This window comes from Oncorhynchus mykiss, chromosome 13 (assembly GCF_057628025.1).
Source record: "Oncorhynchus mykiss isolate SJ-2025 chromosome 13, ASM5762802v1, whole genome shotgun sequence".
Classification (NCBI taxonomy): domain Eukaryota; kingdom Metazoa; phylum Chordata; class Actinopteri; order Salmoniformes; family Salmonidae; genus Oncorhynchus; species Oncorhynchus mykiss.
Window position 1 is genome coordinate 47,646,079 of NC_143034.1, and position 22,833 is coordinate 47,668,911.

The window sequence follows — 22,833 nt, forward strand, 5'->3', positions numbered from 1 at the left end:
AGTCCTCTTCAAGCGGAAATCTGGTTTCCGTGATCAAATTCGACAACATCCGGTTAAATCGGAGCGCGCCGAATACAAAATCTTAGCATTAAACATTCATAAAAATACAAGTGCATTACATCGTTTAAAAGACTTCTTGTTAATCCATCGTGTTGTCAGATTTCAAAAAGGCTTTACGGCAAAAGCATACCATGTGATTATTTTAGGACAGCGCCCCGCTTACAAAAGCATTAAACATTTTCCAACCAAGCAGAGGCGTCACTAAAGTCAGAAATGGCTTTAAAATAAATCACTTACCTTTTGAAGATGTTCCTCTTTTTGCAATCCCGAGGGTCCTAGCTACATAACAAATGGAACTTATGTTTGATAAAGTCCTTTATATCCCAATAAAGTCAGTTTAGTTGGTGCGCTTGATTCAGTAAGCCACCTGTTTCTTTTGTTCAAAATGCATACAAATGAATCCCAAAGGTTACCAATACACTTCGTCCAAACAGCGTTTCTAATCAATCCTCAGGTACCCTAATATGTAAATAAACGATACAATTTAAGACAGAATATTATGTTAATTACCGGAGATAGATAATGATGTGCACACCCTCACTGACGGGCGTGCCAAAATGGGAGCCACTTAGAAAAACTACAAATTCTAGCTAACTTTTTCAAAAAACAAGCCTGGAACTCTTTCTAAAGACTGACATCTACTGGAGGCCCTAGGAACTGCAATCTGGAAGGTATTCTTTTGATATTCCCATAGGCAGCCATTATGAGTGGTGAGCTCAAAAAAAAGAAGATATTCCCAGATGGATTCTCCTTGGGTTTTTGCCTGCTATATCAGTTGTGTTATACTCGGACATTATTTTAACAGTTTTGGAAACATCAGTGTTTTCTATCCAATTCTACCAATTATATGCATAATCCTAGCTTCTGGGCCTGAGTAACAGGCAGTTTACTTTGGGCACGACAGTGATCCGAAATACCAAATACTGCCACGGGCCCACGGGCCCAAGCCTATAGCCCATAGGTTAGTTTTTACGCTAGATTGGCTGGCTGGCTAAACTCAGCTGTCTACTTTCTCAACTTGTGGATTCCAAATGTCATGGACTTTATACGGCTATTGTTTTTGGCTACCTAGTTATTTTGCTCTGCTTTTGATTATAGCTAGCTCTGACTTTTCTTAACTTTCATTATGGTCAGCTTCATAGATTGTAAGTCTTGCTAGTGCATCCTGTCTGATCTACTGCTTCTCTAGTAGCGTCTATTTCAAAATGCACATAGATTTACCTGCACATGATGTTTTTCTCACGATGGTCTTCCTAGCCTATGAGGTTCTGACGACACTGCCTAATGGCAACACTGATGCAGTGTAACTTGAAGAAGGGTCTTTTCAGCTCCATGATGGAGTGACGTGTTACTTTGCGTAGATCAGTTTTTGACCTGGTGTTATGTATTTTCCCCACAGACGGAGAGGGCTTATCAGAAGCAGCCAACCATCTTCCAGAACAAGAAGCGTGTTCTGGTTGGTGAAGGTGGCAAGGAGAAGCTACCACAAGCGCTTTGGGCTAGGCTTCAAAACCCCAAGAGAGGTAACTTACCCAACGACCTAAACTATCCTAAAACTACAATTGTGCTCCTTATGGGCAGTATGATTAATTTGTTGAATTGTCTTTGGAATACAGCCTGGTCTCGTAGTCAATTAACTTGTATGGTTAACTGCTCTTTGCAAGCTGCAAATTGTTTTTCTCACGATGGTCTTCCAAGCCTGAGGCTCTGACGACACTGCCTAATGGCAACACTGATGCAGTTATAGGAGGGCTTTTGGCATCCATACTGAACAAAAATATAGATGTAACCTGTTGGTCCCATGTTTCATGAGTGGAAATAAAAGATCCCAGAAATGTTCCATATGCACAAAAAGCTTATTTCTAGAAAATGTTTAAACTTGTTTAAATCAAAGGATTTCTCCTTTGCCAAGATAATCCATCCACCCGTGGCATATCAAGAAGCTGATTAAACAGCATGATCATTACATAGGTGTACCTTGTGCTGTGCACAATTAAAGGCCACACTAAAATATGAAGTTTTGTCACACAATGCCACAGATGTCTCAAATTGAGGGAGCTTGCAATTGGCATGCTGACTGCAGGAATGTCCATCAGAGCTTTTGCAAGAAAATGGAATGTTAATTTCTCTACCATAAGCTGCCTCCAATTGTAGGGAATTTGGCAATACGTCTAACCATCCTCAACTGCAGACCACGTGTAACCATAGTCTGAGACCAGCCAGATTTGCAGAGAACCTAACATGTATTTTGTTTCTACAGGCTATTGATGGCATTTACATTGACAAGAAATGCCCCTTCACTGGAAATGTCTCCATCCGTGGTCGTATCCTCTCCGGTTAGTCTTTACATTTCCTTGCTGTTTATTGTTTTTGGTTTGGATGTAAAACAGTCAGCTTTTGTTCTCACTTTACTGCAAATGATGTTTTTCTCACGATGGTCTTCCAAGCCTTCTGGTTATGACGACAATGCCTTATGGCATTACTGATGCAACGACCCAAGCCCCCTGCTCACCCTATTCAACGGTCTACTCCTATCCCTAGATCAGTGCTTAGATGTATTCAAAAATTGACCACACATTGACCTGATTCTGCCTTTTCAGGCGTGGTGACCAAGATGAAGATGCAGAGGACCATCGTCATCAGACGTGACTACCTGCATTACATCCGCAAATAGACCCGCTTTGAGAAGAGGCACAAGAACATGTCGGTCCATCTCTCACCTGCCTTCAGGTAAGAGGATCTCTGTCATACTGTTGAGCCTTTTCAACCTCTCTTCCTTGCATGTGTTTTTTCTCGCCAGGCTGTATCCAATAATTGGCTGATTGTGCCTTTCCTACTGCAAGGATGGCTGTCACTCACTGTTGCACTAAAGTTGCAGTTCTATTAAATCAGATTTGATGTTGGCTGCAAATGATGTTTTTCTCACGATGGTCTTCCAAGCCTGAGGCTCTGACGACACTGCCTAATGGCAACACTGATGCAGTTATAGGAGGGCTTTTGGCATCCATACTGAACAAAAATATAGATGTAACCTGTTGGTCCCATGTTTCATGAGTGGAAATAAAAGATCCCAGAAATGTTCCATATGCACAAAAAGCTTATTTCTAGAAAATGTTTAAACTTGTTTAAATCAAAGGATTTCTCCTTTGCCAAGATAATCCATCCACCCGTGGCATATCAAGAAGCTGATTAAACAGCATGATCATTACATAGGTGTACCTTGTGCTGTGCACAATTAAAGGCCACACTAAAATATGAAGTTTTGTCACACAATGCCACAGATGTCTCAAATTGAGGGAGCTTGCAATTGGCATGCTGACTGCAGGAATGTCCATCAGAGCTTTTGCAAGAAAATGGAATGTTAATTTCTCTACCATAAGCTGCCTCCAATTGTAGGGAATTTGGCAATACGTCTAACCATCCTCAACTGCAGACCACGTGTAACCATAGTCTGAGACCAGCCAGATTTGCAGAGAACCTAACATGTATTTTGTTTCTACAGGCTATTGATGGCATTTACATTGACAAGAAATGCCCCTTCACTGGAAATGTCTCCATCCGTGGTCGTATCCTCTCCGGTTAGTCTTTACATTTCCTTGCTGTTTATTGTTTTTGGTTTGGATGTAAAACAGTCAGCTTTTGTTCTCACTTTACTGCAAATGATGTTTTTCTCACGATGGTCTTCCAAGCCTTCTGGTTATGACGACAATGCCTTATGGCATTACTGATGCAACGACCCAAGCCCCCTGCTCACCCTATTCAACGGTCTACTCCTATCCCTAGATCAGTGCTTAGATGTATTCAAAAATTGACCACACATTGACCTGATTCTGCCTTTTCAGGCGTGGTGACCAAGATGAAGATGCAGAGGACCATCGTCATCAGACGTGACTACCTGCATTACATCCGCAAATAGACCCGCTTTGAGAAGAGGCACAAGAACATGTCGGTCCATCTCTCACCTGCCTTCAGGTAAGAGGATCTCTGTCATACTGTTGAGCCTTTTCAACCTCTCTTCCTTGCATGTGTTTTTTCTCGCCAGGCTGTATCCAATAATTGGCTGATTGTGCCTTTCCTACTGCAAGGATGGCTGTCACTCACTGTTGCACTAAAGTTGCAGTTCTATTAAATCAGATTTGATGTTGGCTGCAAATGATGTTTTTCTCACGATGGTCTTCCAAGCCTGAGGCTCTGACGACACTGCCTAATGGCAACACTGATGCAGTTATAGGAGGGCTTTTGGCATCCATACTGAACAAAAATATAGATGTAACCTGTTGGTCCCATGTTTCATGAGTGGAAATAAAAGATCCCAGAAATGTTCCATATGCACAAAAAGCTTATTTCTAGAAAATGTTTAAACTTGTTTAAATCAAAGGATTTCTCCTTTGCCAAGATAATCCATCCACCCGTGGCATATCAAGAAGCTGATTAAACAGCATGATCATTACATAGGTGTACCTTGTGCTGTGCACAATTAAAGGCCACACTAAAATATGAAGTTTTGTCACACAATGCCACAGATGTCTCAAATTGAGGGAGCTTGCAATTGGCATGCTGACTGCAGGAATGTCCATCAGAGCTTTTGCAAGAAAATGGAATGTTAATTTCTCTACCATAAGCTGCCTCCAATTGTAGGGAATTTGGCAATACGTCTAACCATCCTCAACTGCAGACCACGTGTAACCATAGTCTGAGACCAGCCAGATTTGCAGAGAACCTAACATGTATTTTGTTTCTACAGGCTATTGATGGCATTTACATTGACAAGAAATGCCCCTTCACTGGAAATGTCTCCATCCGTGGTCGTATCCTCTCCGGTTAGTCTTTACATTTCCTTGCTGTTTATTGTTTTTGGTTTGGATGTAAAACAGTCAGCTTTTGTTCTCACTTTACTGCAAATGATGTTTTTCTCACGATGGTCTTCCAAGCCTTCTGGTTATGACGACAATGCCTTATGGCATTACTGATGCAACGACCCAAGCCCCCTGCTCACCCTATTCAACGGTCTACTCCTATCCCTAGATCAGTGCTTAGATGTATTCAAAAATTGACCACACATTGACCTGATTCTGCCTTTTCAGGCGTGGTGACCAAGATGAAGATGCAGAGGACCATCGTCATCAGACGTGACTACCTGCATTACATCCGCAAATAGACCCGCTTTGAGAAGAGGCACAAGAACATGTCGGTCCATCTCTCACCTGCCTTCAGGTAAGAGGATCTCTGTCATACTGTTGAGCCTTTTCAACCTCTCTTCCTTGCATGTGTTTTTTCTCGCCAGGCTGTATCCAATAATTGGCTGATTGTGCCTTTCCTACTGCAAGGATGGCTGTCACTCACTGTTGCACTAAAGTTGCAGTTCTATTAAATCAGATTTGATGTTGGCTGCAAATGATGTTTTTCTCACGATGGTCTTCCAAGCCTGAGGCTCTGACGACACTGCCTAATGGCAACACTGATGCAGTTATAGGAGGGCTTTTGGCATCCATACTGAACAAAAATATAGATGTAACCTGTTGGTCCCATGTTTCATGAGTGGAAATAAAAGATCCCAGAAATGTTCCATATGCACAAAAAGCTTATTTCTAGAAAATGTTTAAACTTGTTTAAATCAAAGGATTTCTCCTTTGCCAAGATAATCCATCCACCCGTGGCATATCAAGAAGCTGATTAAACAGCATGATCATTACATAGGTGTACCTTGTGCTGTGCACAATTAAAGGCCACACTAAAATATGAAGTTTTGTCACACAATGCCACAGATGTCTCAAATTGAGGGAGCTTGCAATTGGCATGCTGACTGCAGGAATGTCCATCAGAGCTTTTGCAAGAAAATGGAATGTTAATTTCTCTACCATAAGCTGCCTCCAATTGTAGGGAATTTGGCAATACGTCTAACCATCCTCAACTGCAGACCACGTGTAACCATAGTCTGAGACCAGCCAGATTTGCAGAGAACCTAACATGTATTTTGTTTCTACAGGCTATTGATGGCATTTACATTGACAAGAAATGCCCCTTCACTGGAAATGTCTCCATCCGTGGTCGTATCCTCTCCGGTTAGTCTTTACATTTCCTTGCTGTTTATTGTTTTTGGTTTGGATGTAAAACAGTCAGCTTTTGTTCTCACTTTACTGCAAATGATGTTTTTCTCACGATGGTCTTCCAAGCCTTCTGGTTATGACGACAATGCCTTATGGCATTACTGATGCAACGACCCAAGCCCCCTGCTCACCCTATTCAACGGTCTACTCCTATCCCTAGATCAGTGCTTAGATGTATTCAAAAATTGACCACACATTGACCTGATTCTGCCTTTTCAGGCGTGGTGACCAAGATGAAGATGCAGAGGACCATCGTCATCAGACGTGACTACCTGCATTACATCCGCAAATAGACCCGCTTTGAGAAGAGGCACAAGAACATGTCGGTCCATCTCTCACCTGCCTTCAGGTAAGAGGATCTCTGTCATACTGTTGAGCCTTTTCAACCTCTCTTCCTTGCATGTGTTTTTTCTCGCCAGGCTGTATCCAATAATTGGCTGATTGTGCCTTTCCTACTGCAAGGATGGCTGTCACTCACTGTTGCACTAAAGTTGCAGTTCTATTAAATCAGATTTGATGTTGGCTGCAAATGATGTTTTTCTCACGATGGTCTTCCAAGCCTGAGGCTCTGACGACACTGCCTAATGGCAACACTGATGCAGTTATAGGAGGGCTTTTGGCATCCATACTGAACAAAAATATAGATGTAACCTGTTGGTCCCATGTTTCATGAGTGGAAATAAAAGATCCCAGAAATGTTCCATATGCACAAAAAGCTTATTTCTAGAAAATGTTTAAACTTGTTTAAATCAAAGGATTTCTCCTTTGCCAAGATAATCCATCCACCCGTGGCATATCAAGAAGCTGATTAAACAGCATGATCATTACATAGGTGTACCTTGTGCTGTGCACAATTAAAGGCCACACTAAAATATGAAGTTTTGTCACACAATGCCACAGATGTCTCAAATTGAGGGAGCTTGCAATTGGCATGCTGACTGCAGGAATGTCCATCAGAGCTTTTGCAAGAAAATGGAATGTTAATTTCTCTACCATAAGCTGCCTCCAATTGTAGGGAATTTGGCAATACGTCTAACCATCCTCAACTGCAGACCACGTGTAACCATAGTCTGAGACCAGCCAGATTTGCAGAGAACCTAACATGTATTTTGTTTCTACAGGCTATTGATGGCATTTACATTGACAAGAAATGCCCCTTCACTGGAAATGTCTCCATCCGTGGTCGTATCCTCTCCGGTTAGTCTTTACATTTCCTTGCTGTTTATTGTTTTTGGTTTGGATGTAAAACAGTCAGCTTTTGTTCTCACTTTACTGCAAATGATGTTTTTCTCACGATGGTCTTCCAAGCCTTCTGGTTATGACGACAATGCCTTATGGCATTACTGATGCAACGACCCAAGCCCCCTGCTCACCCTATTCAACGGTCTACTCCTATCCCTAGATCAGTGCTTAGATGTATTCAAAAATTGACCACACATTGACCTGATTCTGCCTTTTCAGGCGTGGTGACCAAGATGAAGATGCAGAGGACCATCGTCATCAGACGTGACTACCTGCATTACATCCGCAAATAGACCCGCTTTGAGAAGAGGCACAAGAACATGTCGGTCCATCTCTCACCTGCCTTCAGGTAAGAGGATCTCTGTCATACTGTTGAGCCTTTTCAACCTCTCTTCCTTGCATGTGTTTTTTCTCGCCAGGCTGTATCCAATAATTGGCTGATTGTGCCTTTCCTACTGCAAGGATGGCTGTCACTCACTGTTGCACTAAAGTTGCAGTTCTATTAAATCAGATTTGATGTTGGCTGCAAATGATGTTTTTCTCACGATGGTCTTCCAAGCCTGAGGCTCTGACGACACTGCCTAATGGCAACACTGATGCAGTTATAGGAGGGCTTTTGGCATCCATACTGAACAAAAATATAGATGTAACCTGTTGGTCCCATGTTTCATGAGTGGAAATAAAAGATCCCAGAAATGTTCCATATGCACAAAAAGCTTATTTCTAGAAAATGTTTAAACTTGTTTAAATCAAAGGATTTCTCCTTTGCCAAGATAATCCATCCACCCGTGGCATATCAAGAAGCTGATTAAACAGCATGATCATTACATAGGTGTACCTTGTGCTGTGCACAATTAAAGGCCACACTAAAATATGAAGTTTTGTCACACAATGCCACAGATGTCTCAAATTGAGGGAGCTTGCAATTGGCATGCTGACTGCAGGAATGTCCATCAGAGCTTTTGCAAGAAAATGGAATGTTAATTTCTCTACCATAAGCTGCCTCCAATTGTAGGGAATTTGGCAATACGTCTAACCATCCTCAACTGCAGACCACGTGTAACCATCGTCTGAGACCAGCCAGATTTGCAGAGAACCTAACATGTATTTTGTTTCTACAGGCTATTGATGGCATTTACATTGACAAGAAATGCCCCTTCACTGGAAATGTCTCCATCCGTGGTCGTATCCTCTCCGGTTAGTCTTTACATTTCCTTGCTGTTTATTGTTTTTGGTTTGGATGTAAAACAGTCAGCTTTTGTTCTCACTTTACTGCAAATGATGTTTTTCTCACGATGGTCTTCCAAGCCTTCTGGTTATGACGACAATGCCTTATGGCATTACTGATGCAACGACCCAAGCCCCCTGCTCACCCTATTCAACGGTCTACTCCTATCCCTAGATCAGTGCTTAGATGTATTCAAAAATTGACCACACATTGACCTGATTCTGCCTTTTCAGGCGTGGTGACCAAGATGAAGATGCAGAGGACCATCGTCATCAGACGTGACTACCTGCATTACATCCGCAAATAGACCCGCTTTGAGAAGAGGCACAAGAACATGTCGGTCCATCTCTCACCTGCCTTCAGGTAAGAGGATCTCTGTCATACTGTTGAGCCTTTTCAACCTCTCTTCCTTGCATGTGTTTTTTCTCGCCAGGCTGTATCCAATAATTGGCTGATTGTGCCTTTCCTACTGCAAGGATGGCTGTCACTCACTGTTGCACTAAAGTTGCAGTTCTATTAAATCAGATTTGATGTTGGCTGCAAATGATGTTTTTCTCACGATGGTCTTCCAAGCCTGAGGCTCTGACGACACTGCCTAATGGCAACACTGATGCAGTTATAGGAGGGCTTTTGGCATCCATACTGAACAAAAATATAGATGTAACCTGTTGGTCCCATGTTTCATGAGTGGAAATAAAAGATCCCAGAAATGTTCCATATGCACAAAAAGCTTATTTCTAGAAAATGTTTAAACTTGTTTAAATCAAAGGATTTCTCCTTTGCCAAGATAATCCATCCACCCGTGGCATATCAAGAAGCTGATTAAACAGCATGATCATTACATAGGTGTACCTTGTGCTGTGCACAATTAAAGGCCACACTAAAATATGAAGTTTTGTCACACAATGCCACAGATGTCTCAAATTGAGGGAGCTTGCAATTGGCATGCTGACTGCAGGAATGTCCATCAGAGCTTTTGCAAGAAAATGGAATGTTAATTTCTCTACCATAAGCTGCCTCCAATTGTAGGGAATTTGGCAATACGTCTAACCATCCTCAACTGCAGACCACGTGTAACCATCGTCTGAGACCAGCCAGATTTGCAGAGAACCTAACATGTATTTTGTTTCTACAGGCTATTGATGGCATTTACATTGACAAGAAATGCCCCTTCACTGGAAATGTCTCCATCCGTGGTCGTATCCTCTCCGGTTAGTCTTTACATTTCCTTGCTGTTTATTGTTTTTGGTTTGGATGTAAAACAGTCAGCTTTTGTTCTCACTTTACTGCAAATGATGTTTTTCTCACGATGGTCTTCCAAGCCTTCTGGTTATGACGACAATGCCTTATGGCATTACTGATGCAACGACCCAAGCCCCCTGCTCACCCTATTCAACGGTCTACTCCTATCCCTAGATCAGTGCTTAGATGTATTCAAAAATTGACCACACATTGACCTGATTCTGCCTTTTCAGGCGTGGTGACCAAGATGAAGATGCAGAGGACCATCGTCATCAGACGTGACTACCTGCATTACATCCGCAAATAGACCCGCTTTGAGAAGAGGCACAAGAACATGTCGGTCCATCTCTCACCTGCCTTCAGGTAAGAGGATCTCTGTCATACTGTTGAGCCTTTTCAACCTCTCTTCCTTGCATGTGTTTTTTCTCGCCAGGCTGTATCCAATAATTGGCTGATTGTGCCTTTCCTACTGCAAGGATGGCTGTCACTCACTGTTGCACTAAAGTTGCAGTTCTATTAAATCAGATTTGATGTTGGCTGCAAATGATGTTTTTCTCACGATGGTCTTCCAAGCCTGAGGCTCTGACGACACTGCCTAATGGCAACACTGATGCAGTTATAGGAGGGCTTTTGGCATCCATACTGAACAAAAATATAGATGTAACCTGTTGGTCCCATGTTTCATGAGTGGAAATAAAAGATCCCAGAAATGTTCCATATGCACAAAAAGCTTATTTCTAGAAAATGTTTAAACTTGTTTAAATCAAAGGATTTCTCCTTTGCCAAGATAATCCATCCACCCGTGGCATATCAAGAAGCTGATTAAACAGCATGATCATTACATAGGTGTACCTTGTGCTGTGCACAATTAAAGGCCACACTAAAATATGAAGTTTTGTCACACAATGCCACAGATGTCTCAAATTGAGGGAGCTTGCAATTGGCATGCTGACTGCAGGAATGTCCATCAGAGCTTTTGCAAGAAAATGGAATGTTAATTTCTCTACCATAAGCTGCCTCCAATTGTAGGGAATTTGGCAATACGTCTAACCATCCTCAACTGCAGACCACGTGTAACCATAGTCTGAGACCAGCCAGATTTGCAGAGAACCTAACATGTATTTTGTTTCTACAGGCTATTGATGGCATTTACATTGACAAGAAATGCCCCTTCACTGGAAATGTCTCCATCCGTGGTCGTATCCTCTCCGGTTAGTCTTTACATTTCCTTGCTGTTTATTGTTTTTGGTTTGGATGTAAAACAGTCAGCTTTTGTTCTCACTTTACTGCAAATGATGTTTTTCTCACGATGGTCTTCCAAGCCTTCTGGTTATGACGACAATGCCTTATGGCATTACTGATGCAACGACCCAAGCCCCCTGCTCACCCTATTCAACGGTCTACTCCTATCCCTAGATCAGTGCTTAGATGTATTCAAAAATTGACCACACATTGACCTGATTCTGCCTTTTCAGGCGTGGTGACCAAGATGAAGATGCAGAGGACCATCGTCATCAGACGTGACTACCTGCATTACATCCGCAAATAGACCCGCTTTGAGAAGAGGCACAAGAACATGTCGGTCCATCTCTCACCTGCCTTCAGGTAAGAGGATCTCTGTCATACTGTTGAGCCTTTTCAACCTCTCTTCCTTGCATGTGTTTTTTCTCGCCAGGCTGTATCCAATAATTGGCTGATTGTGCCTTTCCTACTGCAAGGATGGCTGTCACTCACTGTTGCACTAAAGTTGCAGTTCTATTAAATCAGATTTGATGTTGGCTGCAAATGATGTTTTTCTCACGATGGTCTTCCAAGCCTGAGGCTCTGACGACACTGCCTAATGGCAACACTGATGCAGTTATAGGAGGGCTTTTGGCATCCATACTGAACAAAAATATAGATGTAACCTGTTGGTCCCATGTTTCATGAGTGGAAATAAAAGATCCCAGAAATGTTCCATATGCACAAAAAGCTTATTTCTAGAAAATGTTTAAACTTGTTTAAATCAAAGGATTTCTCCTTTGCCAAGATAATCCATCCACCCGTGGCATATCAAGAAGCTGATTAAACAGCATGATCATTACATAGGTGTACCTTGTGCTGTGCACAATTAAAGGCCACACTAAAATATGAAGTTTTGTCACACAATGCCACAGATGTCTCAAATTGAGGGAGCTTGCAATTGGCATGCTGACTGCAGGAATGTCCATCAGAGCTTTTGCAAGAAAATGGAATGTTAATTTCTCTACCATAAGCTGCCTCCAATTGTAGGGAATTTGGCAATACGTCTAACCATCCTCAACTGCAGACCACGTGTAACCATCGTCTGAGACCAGCCAGATTTGCAGAGAACCTAACATGTATTTTGTTTCTACAGGCTATTGATGGCATTTACATTGACAAGAAATGCCCCTTCACTGGAAATGTCTCCATCCGTGGTCGTATCCTCTCCGGTTAGTCTTTACATTTCCTTGCTGTTTATTGTTTTTGGTTTGGATGTAAAACAGTCAGCTTTTGTTCTCACTTTACTGCAAATGATGTTTTTCTCACGATGGTCTTCCAAGCCTTCTGGTTATGACGACAATGCCTTATGGCATTACTGATGCAACGACCCAAGCCCCCTGCTCACCCTATTCAACGGTCTACTCCTATCCCTAGATCAGTGCTTAGATGTATTCAAAAATTGACCACACATTGACCTGATTCTGCCTTTTCAGGCGTGGTGACCAAGATGAAGATGCAGAGGACCATCGTCATCAGACGTGACTACCTGCATTACATCCGCAAATAGACCCGCTTTGAGAAGAGGCACAAGAACATGTCGGTCCATCTCTCACCTGCCTTCAGGTAAGAGGATCTCTGTCATACTGTTGAGCCTTTTCAACCTCTCTTCCTTGCATGTGTTTTTTCTCGCCAGGCTGTATCCAATAATTGGCTGATTGTGCCTTTCCTACTGCAAGGATGGCTGTCACTCACTGTTGCACTAAAGTTGCAGTTCTATTAAATCAGATTTGATGTTGGCTGCAAATGATGTTTTTCTCACGATGGTCTTCCAAGCCTGAGGCTCTGACGACACTGCCTAATGGCAACACTGATGCAGTTATAGGAGGGCTTTTGGCATCCATACTGAACAAAAATATAGATGTAACCTGTTGGTCCCATGTTTCATGAGTGGAAATAAAAGATCCCAGAAATGTTCCATATGCACAAAAAGCTTATTTCTAGAAAATGTTTAAACTTGTTTAAATCAAAGGATTTCTCCTTTGCCAAGATAATCCATCCACCCGTGGCATATCAAGAAGCTGATTAAACAGCATGATCATTACATAGGTGTACCTTGTGCTGTGCACAATTAAAGGCCACACTAAAATATGAAGTTGTCACACAATGCCACAGATGTCTCAAATTGAGGGAGCTTGCAATTGGCATGCTGACTGCAGGAATGTCCATCAGAGCTTTTGCAAGAAAATGGAATGTTAATTTCTCTACCATAAGCTGCCTCCAATTGTAGGGAATTTGGCAATACGTCTAACCATCCTCAACTGCAGACCACGTGTAACCATCGTCTGAGACCAGCCAGATTTGCAGAGAACCTAACATGTATTTTGTTTCTACAGGCTATTGATGGCATTTACATTGACAAGAAATGCCCCTTCACTGGAAATGTCTCCATCCGTGGTCGTATCCTCTCCGGTTAGTCTTTACATTTCCTTGCTGTTTATTGTTTTTGGTTTGGATGTAAAACAGTCAGCTTTTGTTCTCACTTTACTGCAAATGATGTTTTTCTCACGATGGTCTTCCAAGCCCATGTGGCTCTGACGACACTGCCTAATGGCAACACTGATGCAGTTGTTATACCAAGAAAAGCACAGCTTAATAATGATCGCGATCCATAATTCATTTTTATTTTATGTTCATATTAAAACATACAAAACCAACAAATGTCACTGCAAAAATATTCTGGGGGACAAGAGTGTTAAACGATAGAAAGCAAAGAAATGTGAAAAATATCAAAGCAATTTATTGTAGAAAATAACCAAGGCACTGACAACTTAAAATAAGAAAGTTACCTTATTTGTTAACACATTAACAAGGTGTATAAAAAGAGCATTTGATTGAAGGATTATGGTATGGTCTGCTTTTAAATAGCCCACCATAGAATACAGTACTTTGAACACTATGCTGAGGTAAACATCTGAGAGGACCATGTGTCTGCAGTAGAATTGCACAAACACGTACCTCCAACATCTGATCCTACGGTCACACATAAAGGATCTGACACCCCAAAATGCATACTCTAGCAAAGAGATACCATAGAGGGAGGGAGAATGATCAGATAGGAAAAAGGAGAGACTCAATGGAAGAAAAGTGCAACAGAAATAAAGCACAGCAGATTCTCATGGCTGATTTGTCATCAGTTCATAAGACTTAAGCAACAAAATGACATGCAGTGACTTATTTGTAAGACATAAAAAAATTCATTAAAAGATGTGCCCTGGCCGAGTCTCTACACACCTCCTTCTCTCCTGTATGTACGGTCAAGAGCCGCTCACATTTTCAGCGGTGTAGGGAACAGCGATAAGAACCATGACTCAATCCTTTGCGATGGAGGGCAGGAAAGAGGAGTGGTTGATCAGCTCCAAACGTTGCCGTTTTTCCATCCAACTCTTTTTCCTCGCCTTTTCCTTCCCCAGAAGCATCTTCCATTCACCCTCACATGTCTGACTCTACTACCCAGTCTTATGTCCCACCCCTCAATGTCCTTCTCTCAGGCTCTCCTCCCCCTCACATCCTGCGCATGACCAGCACAGTGGTAAGAACTCCAGCGAGAAACACCCCCACGGTCTGCCAGGTGGGAGTGCCAAAGTAGGAACGAATTCCCTCCTAAGAATTAGGAAGAGACACCATTGTCTTCAACCATCACCACAATTTCGAAGACATCTATAAAAAACATGTCAATGTGGGGAAAGCACATCTACTGATTCCTTACCCAGCCACCCTGATCCAGTTGATCACATGATCTCGCAGGTAGTCTGTAGCCCAGCTGATAATGGTTCTGATGAATTTGGGGACCTTGGTCAACAGAGCCTAAGGAGAGAAAGACGATGCAGTCTTATTGCACAACGAAGAAGCCAACTCATCCCAAAACGTGTAAATTGCAGTTCCATTCCAAGCGCTGCGGTTTACAAAAGTGACTCTATTCCGACTGAGATGAGCCCTGTTTCCTTTGTCTAACAGAGGACAAGAGAGCGCGAGAATGATTGAGAGAGAAAGGAGAGCTAAATAAAATACTACCACTCTCCACCCTCACCTTGATGACCAGCCGACAGGCAAAGTAGAAAAGTGCCACCACCCTGCCCCAGTTGAACTTTCCATCAGAGAAGATCTCACGGGCCACTCTCATAAAAACATCATGGCTGGGCTGGAGTGCAGTATCATTTAACATACTGAAGGGGAAAACAAGAGATGCTCTGAGTATTGTACAAACTCCAGGGGTCAATTTAAAGTGAATTCAAGCAAAGAGCTGAGTCCCTTTCTAAGACCTTGGTTTAAGATACCTTTGGAGTTGTGTATTGCCATCCAGCTCATCTCTAATCTGCTCCAGGCACAGGGCCAGTTTCTTGTGGTTGGGGTCACACAGCTCACTCCCGCCCAACTGGGTCCGTGACACTGACAACTGAGTACTGCTGTCAGCATGGCGACGAACCCGCTCGTAGATGAAACTGCGAAAAGAGGGTCCCGGGTAAATAACTAGCTCATATCGTGGACTACAGGGAAAGGTGGGTCGAACAGGCCCTCATTAACCTCGACGGGCTGGAGTGGAGTGGGTTGACAATTATGTTCCTTGGTGTCCACATCACCAACTAACTATATGGTTCAAACACACCAAGACAGTCGTGAAGAGGTCACGATAACACCTTTTCCCCTTCAGGCAACTGAAAAGATTTGGTATGGGTCCCCAGATCCTCAAAGTTCTACACCTGCACCATCTCTGCATGGTATGGCAACTGTTCGGCATCTGACCGGAAGGCACTACAGAGGGTAGGGCGTGCAATCCAGTACATCACTGGGGCCAATCTTCCTGCCATCCAGGACCTATATACACTTGGTGTCAGAGGAAAGCCCCAAAAAATTGCAAAAGACTCCAGCCACCCTGGTCAGATTGTTCTCTCTGCTACAGCACGGCAAGCAGTACCGAAGCGCCAAGTCTAGGACCAAAAGGCTCCTTAACAGCTTGTACCCCCAAGCCAAAAGACTGCTGAACAATTCATCAAATGGCCACATGGACTACTTACATTGAACCATATACCTACCGGCTCTCTAAAAAGTCTGGTAGAAATCTTCTTATGGATCAGTGTCCCGTCTAAAGGACAGTTGTTGCTCAATATGCATAATGTGACTACGTCGTTTTACACAACTTTCTTTCGGTACATGTCTTATACGGGCAGAAAGCTTATTCCTGTTAATGCATTGTCCAATTTACAGTAGCTATTACAGTGAATACCTATGCTATTTTGAGTGCATAACAAAACACTTATCACGCGACAGGTTTGATACATTCCTATCTGAAGGTAAGTAACGTACTTGCATGATGTAATCTTGCTCTGATTTGTCATCCTGAGGGTCCTAGAGATAACATGTTTTGATAAAATAATTTCATGTCCATATAGTATGCACAGTCGATTTTATTTCCACTCGTTCAACTTGCAAAGAAAGATATCTGAAAATCGAATGCAATTGTGGTAAAGACTGACTTCAAAGAGACAACATTCAAATTCTCTGTTCCCCACAGCCTGACTGCTGCTCACTCTGGCTCCACAACAAACCACCGCCCGGCCCTCTAGAGATGTCAATACCTAGCCAGCCTACAATTAGAGTACGGTAAGTGCTTTACAGCAGAAAGAGACTTGGGACCAGCAGCACAACATTGTGTAGAAAGGGTTTCTAAATACTTAGTGTGTACAATTTATTTCTTAACTTTGTTTGTGTTGGCTGCTAACTTGGCCCTTAAATATTTCAGTGTTTGGAGATATTGGATCAGCATTCTTGTCACATCTCCTGTTTAGTACATTTTATGTAGGGTGATCCATCATGCATGGCCTTACTGGGAGTGTGTAAATGTGTATATTTTATTAGTATAGCATTTTTGTATGTTTACTGTAGTTAAGTTTTTACACTTGGGCAAATCTTGAGGGACACCTGGATGACTTCATACTAAATGTCAGGTTGCTTACTCATTCTTGAAGTGATCAGTCTGGAACTTTGCACATACACTGTTGCCCTCTTGTGGACACCATCTAAATTACCTCCAGCTTCCTAGCTGAATGTGTGGTTTTTCTTTTCATGTCAAAGATAATGCAACAACTAAAAATATAAAGTTTTTTTCTTATCTTATACCAGATCTGTGTTCTCCTACATTCATTTCACATTTCTAAACTCGAAGTGTTTCCTTTCAAATGTTATCAAGAATATGCATATCCTTTCTACAGGCAGATAGATTTGGGTATGTCATTTTAGGGAGACATTGAAAATGGCCTGCTCTTAAGGACAAACCACACAGACAACTGGTAAAGTAAAAATGTGATTTTAAGGAACATTAACAGCTCCAATGTTTCAGGCTGTATGTACTGATTAAATTGTATTACAGCCTGATTTAAATCAGACAAATGTGAATAAAGATCTAATTCAAGAGTAAACATGAAGGTATACTCTCTGTCAGTAATGTTCTTCCCAGTTCTAGTACCTGATCAGTTCCATTACCTGAGAACACAAAGCAGCACTGGAGTCAGTACTACCAGGACATAAATCAAGGGCAGGTAGAGGCAATTTAAGACAATGCCTATGTGTGGGTAGTCTGGCAAATACTGAATTCTTGAAGTCCTCCTGACTGAGTCACGTGGGTAGCGTCAGCCAGGCTAATGTATGCGTGTCTGTCATAACGAAACTGGGCCGTCATAAAATATGATGTAATGTTCTAAACATGTTTGAAATGTGACACAAAGATATTCTTGAACAAGTAGCTACTGAAGTATGCATGTCTCATGACCAGTTCAGTGTGACATTAATTCATGTAAAACAGTTAAAACACCAGCTGGCTCATTTTCAGAAGTTGACTTGTCAGCTGACATTAGTAACAGCTGGACTGGTCCAAGATGTACTGCAGTTAGGCTAGTTGTCTATGATGTTTCTAGAATGACAACAAGTATGAAGTACAAAGACTGACTGCCACATCTGGCCCTCCCACCCCTACAGGAGGGCAGCTCCCACTCAGCCCAGTCCAAGCACTTGTGTCCTAGCACCCTAATGGTGGAACCAGCTTCTCTGAAAACAGCGGTCCCTGCCCATCTTCTGAAAACATCAAACCCCAAACCCCACTAGTCTGATGAATCAGTCTAATACACGATTATGGAAGGTGCACAGTACAGCATGGAACTCTGTTCCTCTTCAAGTAACTGACGCAAGCAGTAAAATTCCATTTAAACACCTTATGGAACAGCGGGGACTGTGAAGCAACACAGGCATACACGAAAACATGCGCACCAAGGAAAATGGCGCTGGAGGGGAGGGCTGCCGTTTTATCGGCTTTTCGGCCCAACCATGCTATATTTTTGTTTTGTGTTTCTAACTTGTCTTGTACATAATGTTGCTGCTACCGTCTCTTATGACTGAAAAGAGCTTCTGGACACCAGAACTGGGATTACTCACCTCAAATTGGACGAGTAGTTATTTTTTTAATGAGTCTGACGCGAGGGATTTTTCTGCAAACACCCAACCAGTCCCCGATCCCCATGATTCGCTGGAGAAGGAAACTGAGATTTTGAGGCAAAAGATCAGGGTGCCTTGCGAGGATCAGGCGACGAGTGGCTAATCTGCCCTTGCCTTCCATCCTGCTGGCTAATGTTCAATTGCTGGAAAATAAATGGGATGAACTGAAACCACGTATATCCTACCAACAGGACATTAACTAATATCTTATGTTTCACCGAGTCGTGGCTGAAGGACGACATTAAGAACACACAACTGGTGGGTTATACACTATCGTCGGGACAGAACAGCAGCTTCTGGTAAGACACTGTGCGGGGGCCTATGCATATTTGTAAACAATAGCTGGTGCACGATATATAAGGAAGTCTCAAGGTTTTGCTCGCCTGAGGTAGAGTATTTCGTGATAAGCTGTTGACCACACTATCTACCTAGAGTTATCTGTATTTTTCGTAGCTGTCTACATACCACCACAGACTGATGTTGGCACTAAAACCACACTCAATGAGCTGTATTCCGCCATAAGCAAACAGGAAAACACTCACCCAGAGGCAGTGCTCCTAGTAGCCGGGGACTTTAATGCAGGGAAACTTAAATCAGTTTTACCTCATTTCTATCAGCATGTTAAATGTGCAACCAGAGGGGGAAAAAAATTCTAGACCACCTTTATTCCACACACACACACGTGTACAAAGCTCTCCCTCCATTTCACAAATCTGACCATAACTATCCTCCTGATTCCTGCTTACAAGCAAAAATGTAAGCAGGAAGCACCAGTGACTTGGTCTATAAAAAAGTAGTCAGATGAAGCATATGCTAAACTACAGGACTGTTTTGCTAGCACAGACTGGAATATGTTCCGGGATTCTTCTGATGGCATTGAAGAGTAGGTCACATCAGTCACTGGCTTTATCAATAAGTGCATCCAGTACGTCGTCCCCACAGTGACTATACGTACATACCCCAACCAGAAGCCATGGAATACTGGCAACATTCGCACTAAGCTAAAGCTACTCGGACTAACCCGGAAGATAAGAAATCCTGCTATGCCCTCCGACGAACCGTCAAACAGGCAAAGCGTCAATACAGGACTAAGATCGAATTGTACTACACCGGTTCCGACACTCGTCGGATGTGGCAGGGCTTGCAAACTATTACACACTACAAAGGGAAGCACAGCCGAGAGCTGCTCAGTGACATAAGCCTACCAGACGAGCGAAATAACTTCTATGCTCACTTCAAGGCAAGTAACACTGAAATATGGCAAGTAACACTGACACAGGCATCAGCTGTTCCGGACAACTGTGTGATCACGCTCTCCGCAGCCGATGTCAGTAAGACCTTTAAACAGGTCAACATTCACAAGGCCGCAGGGGCAGACGGATTACCAGGACATGTTCTCCGAGCATGCGCTGACCAACTGGCAAGTGTCTTCACTGACATTTTCAACTTCTCCCTGTCTGAGTCTGTAATACCAACATGTTTCAAGCAGACCACCATAGTCCCTGTGCCCAAGAACACTTAAGGTAACCTGCCTAAATGACTACTGACCTGTAGCACTCACATCTATAGCCATGAAATGCTTACATCAACACCATTATCCCAGAAACCCTAAACCCACTCCAATTTGCATACTGCACCAACAGATCTACAGATGATGCAATCGCTATTGCACTCCGCATTGCCCTTTTCCACCTGGACAAAAGAAACACCTATGTGAGAATACTATTTATTGACTTCAGCTCAGCGTTCAACACCATAGTGCCCTCAATGCTCATCACTAAGCTAAGGACCTTGGGACTAAACACCTCTCTCTGCAACAGGATCCAGGACTTCCTGACGGGCCACTCCCAGGTGTTAAGGGTAGCAAACAACACATCCGCCCCGCTGATCCTCAACACAGGGGCCCCTCAGGGGTGCGTGCTCGAATCCCTCCTGTACTCCCTGTTCACTCTTGACTGCACGGCCAGGCACGACTCCAACACCATTAAGTTTGCTGATGACAACCTGATCACCGACAACACAGCATACCTCTCCCTATATGGCCCGGTACATCAGCAGGGCCAAGCTTCCTGCCATCCAGGACCTCTATACCAGGCGGTGTCAGAGGAAGGCCCTAAAAATTGCCTAAGACTCCAGCCACCCTAGTCATAGACTGATCTCTCTGCTTCCGCACGGCAAGCAGTACCAGAGCGCCAAGTCTAGGTCCAAGAGGCTTCTACCCCCAAGCCATAAGACTCCTGAACAGCTAATCAAACGGCTACTTGCATTGCCGCTCTCTCTTCTTGCCCCCCTCTCTTCTATGCCGCTGTTACTCTTATCTATGCATAGTCACTAACTCTACCTACATATTACCTCAACATTGTTATTTACTGCTGCTTTTTAATTATTTGTTATTCTTCTCTTACTTTTGGGGGAGGGGGGGGGGTAATTTCTTAACTGCATTGTTGGTTAAGGGTTTGTAAGTAAGCATTTCACCTGTTGTATTTGACGCATGTGACAAATACAATTTGATTTGACTCTACACACACGTGCACATGGATTTTGGACTGTATATATGTGGTAGTGGTGGAGTAGGGGCCGGAGGGCACACAGTGTGTCGCGAAATCTGTGAATGTATTATGTTTTTAAAGGCTGACTGGCTCTCGTTCAGGCAAATGAGAAATAAGTGCACTCAGGCTATCCAGAAGGCCAAAGTCAATTACTTTAAGGAGCAGTTCTCTCTCTCTGGGTCTAACCCCAAGAAGTTATAGAAAACTGTTAAAGACCTGGAGAATTAACCCTCCTCACAGCTGCCCATGTCCCTTAAAGTTGATGTGGTTGTTACTGACAAGAAGCACATGGCTGAGCTCTTTAATCACCACTTCATTAAGTCAGGATTCCTATTTGACTCAGCCATGCCTTCTTGCCCATCCAATATTTCCTCGTCTGCCACCCCTTCTAATGCGACTGTCCCCGATGCTTCTCCCTCTTTTTCCCCTGCCCTGCTACAAAGTTTCTCCCTGCAGACAGTCACTGAGTCCGAGGTGCTAGAGGAGCAACTGAAACTTGACCCCCCAAAAAACATCTAGGTTAGATGGTTTAGACCCTTCTTTAAGGCTGCTGCCCCTATCATCGCCAAGCCTGTCTCTCCTTTCTGGGGGGGTTCCCATTGCTTGGAAGGCAGCCACGATTCATAAGCTGATCCTAAATGTTATAGGCCTTTTTCTATTTTGCCCTGTTTAACAAAAGTGTTGGGAAAACTTGTCAATAATCAACTGACTGGCTTTATTTTTTATTTACCCCCTTTTCGTGGTATCCAATTGTTAGTAGTTACAATCTTGTCTCAATCTAGTGAAAACGAAACCACTCCTGTTACCATTTTATATTTGGGCTCCTGAGTGGCGCAGTGGTCAAAGGCACTGCATCTCAGTGCAAGCGGCGTGACTACAGTCCCTGGTTCAAATCCCCTGATTCAGAATATACAATATTCATTGTCATGGCATGCTTGGTTCAATAGCTATTGACGAGTGAAAAACGAATATCCAACATAAAACAAATGATTGGGCTGTCGCAGTTGTAAATAACTTGTTCTCAACTAGCCTACCTGGTTAAATACATTACACACACACACACACATTGTTTATTACTGACTATCACATACAGGATTTTAAGCTAGCTTGATGAGAAGGAAACAAGTTAACACTTTCCCCCAGTTGAACAGCTAGAAAACAATAATGTAGCTTTCCTAGATAGTTTACCAAGTTATGTGTAAGGGCTGGGTGTTATGTTAGCTCGACACGCCTGGGTCCAACCGGCAACAAACAATAGTTTCGTGACAAATACTTTTCGTTCCGGCTCACGATAATTACGATATCAGTACCACGGTTCCATATCGATTGTGTTTATCATAGTCATGTCACTTACCTGAATCGCCTCCTCTCGACAGCTCTGCCATCTTGTACTAAGATTACTTTGATTCTGCTTCCGCCTGCAGTCATCTGACATAATTCCAGTTTGCAAGAGCACTATGTAGAAGGCCAATAATATTTACGAGTAGTCAATTTACAAAATACTTAAACTACAGCAAGTTTAATTAGCAATAAATACAAATATTTTGACACATGGAATCCAACGTTCCGCTTCTGCTTTGCCCTTTCTTAAACGTCATATCCTGTCCTTTCTGACTTCTGTCCGTCGCGCGCATGCTTA

The 22,833-nt window shown here is 42.9% G+C and overlaps 3 protein-coding genes, 21 non-coding genes and 1 pseudogene across 25 annotated transcripts in view; 23 read left to right on the forward strand and 2 right to left on the reverse strand.

The window, feature by feature from the left end:
- The window catches only part of LOC110486294 (apoptosis regulator BAX), an 8,586-nt gene extending 7,960 nt beyond the window's left edge, over window positions 1–626 (reverse strand). The window contains exon 1 of the mRNA XM_090196382.1: window positions 298–626. The gene's annotated coding sequence lies outside the window, so the exon portion shown is untranslated. The remainder of the gene's footprint in view (window positions 1–297) is intronic.
- The window catches only part of LOC118938071 (small ribosomal subunit protein uS17-like), a gene marked incomplete at its 5' end in the record, with an annotated part of 17,637 nt that extends 358 nt beyond the window's left edge, over window positions 1–17,279 (forward strand). Inside the window, 21 exons of the mRNA XM_090194350.1 lie at window positions 1,460–1,583; window positions 2,321–2,396; window positions 2,661–2,790; window positions 3,563–3,638; window positions 3,903–4,032; window positions 4,805–4,880; window positions 5,145–5,274; window positions 6,047–6,122; window positions 6,387–6,516; window positions 7,289–7,364; window positions 7,629–7,758; window positions 8,531–8,606; window positions 8,871–9,000; window positions 9,773–9,848; window positions 10,113–10,242; window positions 11,015–11,090; window positions 11,355–11,484; window positions 12,257–12,332; window positions 12,597–12,726; window positions 13,497–13,572; window positions 16,673–17,279. Of these exons, the coding sequence (XP_090050476.1) occupies window positions 1,460–1,583; window positions 2,321–2,396; window positions 2,661–2,734 (274 nt within the window). The remainder of the gene's footprint in view (window positions 1–1,459; window positions 1,584–2,320; window positions 2,397–2,660; window positions 2,791–3,562; window positions 3,639–3,902; window positions 4,033–4,804; window positions 4,881–5,144; window positions 5,275–6,046; window positions 6,123–6,386; window positions 6,517–7,288; window positions 7,365–7,628; window positions 7,759–8,530; window positions 8,607–8,870; window positions 9,001–9,772; window positions 9,849–10,112; window positions 10,243–11,014; window positions 11,091–11,354; window positions 11,485–12,256; window positions 12,333–12,596; window positions 12,727–13,496; window positions 13,573–16,672) is intronic.
- LOC118938585 (small nucleolar RNA SNORD35) lies at window positions 1,283–1,366 on the forward strand. Its single transcript, XR_005035793.1, has one exon. It is a non-coding gene; the product is annotated as a small nucleolar RNA SNORD35 (small nucleolar RNA).
- On the forward strand, window positions 1,726–1,805 carry LOC118938600 (small nucleolar RNA SNORD35). The gene has a single exon (XR_005035808.1). It is a non-coding gene; the product is annotated as a small nucleolar RNA SNORD35 (small nucleolar RNA).
- On the forward strand, window positions 2,473–2,555 carry LOC118938575 (small nucleolar RNA SNORD35). The gene has a single exon (XR_005035783.1). It is a non-coding gene; the product is annotated as a small nucleolar RNA SNORD35 (small nucleolar RNA).
- Window positions 2,966–3,047, forward strand: LOC149978907 (small nucleolar RNA SNORD35). Its single transcript, XR_016486158.1, has one exon. It is a non-coding gene; the product is annotated as a small nucleolar RNA SNORD35 (small nucleolar RNA).
- On the forward strand, window positions 3,715–3,797 carry LOC149978908 (small nucleolar RNA SNORD35). The gene has a single exon (XR_016486157.1). It is a non-coding gene; the product is annotated as a small nucleolar RNA SNORD35 (small nucleolar RNA).
- Window positions 4,208–4,289, forward strand: LOC118938590 (small nucleolar RNA SNORD35). The gene has a single exon (XR_005035798.1). It is a non-coding gene; the product is annotated as a small nucleolar RNA SNORD35 (small nucleolar RNA).
- LOC118938577 (small nucleolar RNA SNORD35) lies at window positions 4,957–5,039 on the forward strand. Its single transcript, XR_005035785.1, has one exon. It is a non-coding gene; the product is annotated as a small nucleolar RNA SNORD35 (small nucleolar RNA).
- LOC118938591 (small nucleolar RNA SNORD35) lies at window positions 5,450–5,531 on the forward strand. Its single transcript, XR_005035799.1, has one exon. It is a non-coding gene; the product is annotated as a small nucleolar RNA SNORD35 (small nucleolar RNA).
- On the forward strand, window positions 6,199–6,281 carry LOC118938578 (small nucleolar RNA SNORD35). Its single transcript, XR_005035786.1, has one exon. It is a non-coding gene; the product is annotated as a small nucleolar RNA SNORD35 (small nucleolar RNA).
- On the forward strand, window positions 6,692–6,773 carry LOC118938592 (small nucleolar RNA SNORD35). Its single transcript, XR_005035800.1, has one exon. It is a non-coding gene; the product is annotated as a small nucleolar RNA SNORD35 (small nucleolar RNA).
- Window positions 7,441–7,523, forward strand: LOC118938579 (small nucleolar RNA SNORD35). The gene has a single exon (XR_005035787.1). It is a non-coding gene; the product is annotated as a small nucleolar RNA SNORD35 (small nucleolar RNA).
- Window positions 7,934–8,015, forward strand: LOC118938593 (small nucleolar RNA SNORD35). Its single transcript, XR_005035801.1, has one exon. It is a non-coding gene; the product is annotated as a small nucleolar RNA SNORD35 (small nucleolar RNA).
- On the forward strand, window positions 8,683–8,765 carry LOC118938580 (small nucleolar RNA SNORD35). The gene has a single exon (XR_005035788.1). It is a non-coding gene; the product is annotated as a small nucleolar RNA SNORD35 (small nucleolar RNA).
- On the forward strand, window positions 8,972–11,428 carry LOC149978909 (uncharacterized). The gene is made up of 4 exons (XM_090194351.1): window positions 8,972–9,000; window positions 9,667–9,848; window positions 10,113–10,157; window positions 11,355–11,428. The coding sequence occupies exons 1-4, from the start codon at window positions 8,972–8,974 to the stop codon at window positions 11,426–11,428; spliced, it is 330 nt and encodes a 109-aa protein (XP_090050477.1).
- Window positions 9,176–9,257, forward strand: LOC118938594 (small nucleolar RNA SNORD35). Its single transcript, XR_005035802.1, has one exon. It is a non-coding gene; the product is annotated as a small nucleolar RNA SNORD35 (small nucleolar RNA).
- LOC118938581 (small nucleolar RNA SNORD35) lies at window positions 9,925–10,007 on the forward strand. The gene has a single exon (XR_005035789.1). It is a non-coding gene; the product is annotated as a small nucleolar RNA SNORD35 (small nucleolar RNA).
- LOC118938595 (small nucleolar RNA SNORD35) lies at window positions 10,418–10,499 on the forward strand. Its single transcript, XR_005035803.1, has one exon. It is a non-coding gene; the product is annotated as a small nucleolar RNA SNORD35 (small nucleolar RNA).
- LOC118938582 (small nucleolar RNA SNORD35) lies at window positions 11,167–11,249 on the forward strand. Its single transcript, XR_005035790.1, has one exon. It is a non-coding gene; the product is annotated as a small nucleolar RNA SNORD35 (small nucleolar RNA).
- Window positions 11,660–11,741, forward strand: LOC118938596 (small nucleolar RNA SNORD35). Its single transcript, XR_005035804.1, has one exon. It is a non-coding gene; the product is annotated as a small nucleolar RNA SNORD35 (small nucleolar RNA).
- Window positions 12,409–12,491, forward strand: LOC118938583 (small nucleolar RNA SNORD35). Its single transcript, XR_005035791.1, has one exon. It is a non-coding gene; the product is annotated as a small nucleolar RNA SNORD35 (small nucleolar RNA).
- LOC118938597 (small nucleolar RNA SNORD35) lies at window positions 12,902–12,983 on the forward strand. The gene has a single exon (XR_005035805.1). It is a non-coding gene; the product is annotated as a small nucleolar RNA SNORD35 (small nucleolar RNA).
- Window positions 13,649–13,732, forward strand: LOC118938589 (small nucleolar RNA SNORD35). Its single transcript, XR_005035797.1, has one exon. It is a non-coding gene; the product is annotated as a small nucleolar RNA SNORD35 (small nucleolar RNA).
- On the reverse strand, window positions 13,763–22,810 carry LOC110486295 (apoptosis regulator BAX-like; annotated as a pseudogene). The gene is made up of 6 exons (XR_016485944.1): window positions 22,549–22,810; window positions 17,592–17,640; window positions 15,438–15,602; window positions 15,191–15,326; window positions 14,870–14,967; window positions 13,763–14,763 (listed from the first exon to the last, which is right to left on the reverse strand). The product of XR_016485944.1 is annotated as an apoptosis regulator BAX-like (transcript).
- Window positions 22,811–22,833: the final 23 nt, after the last annotated feature.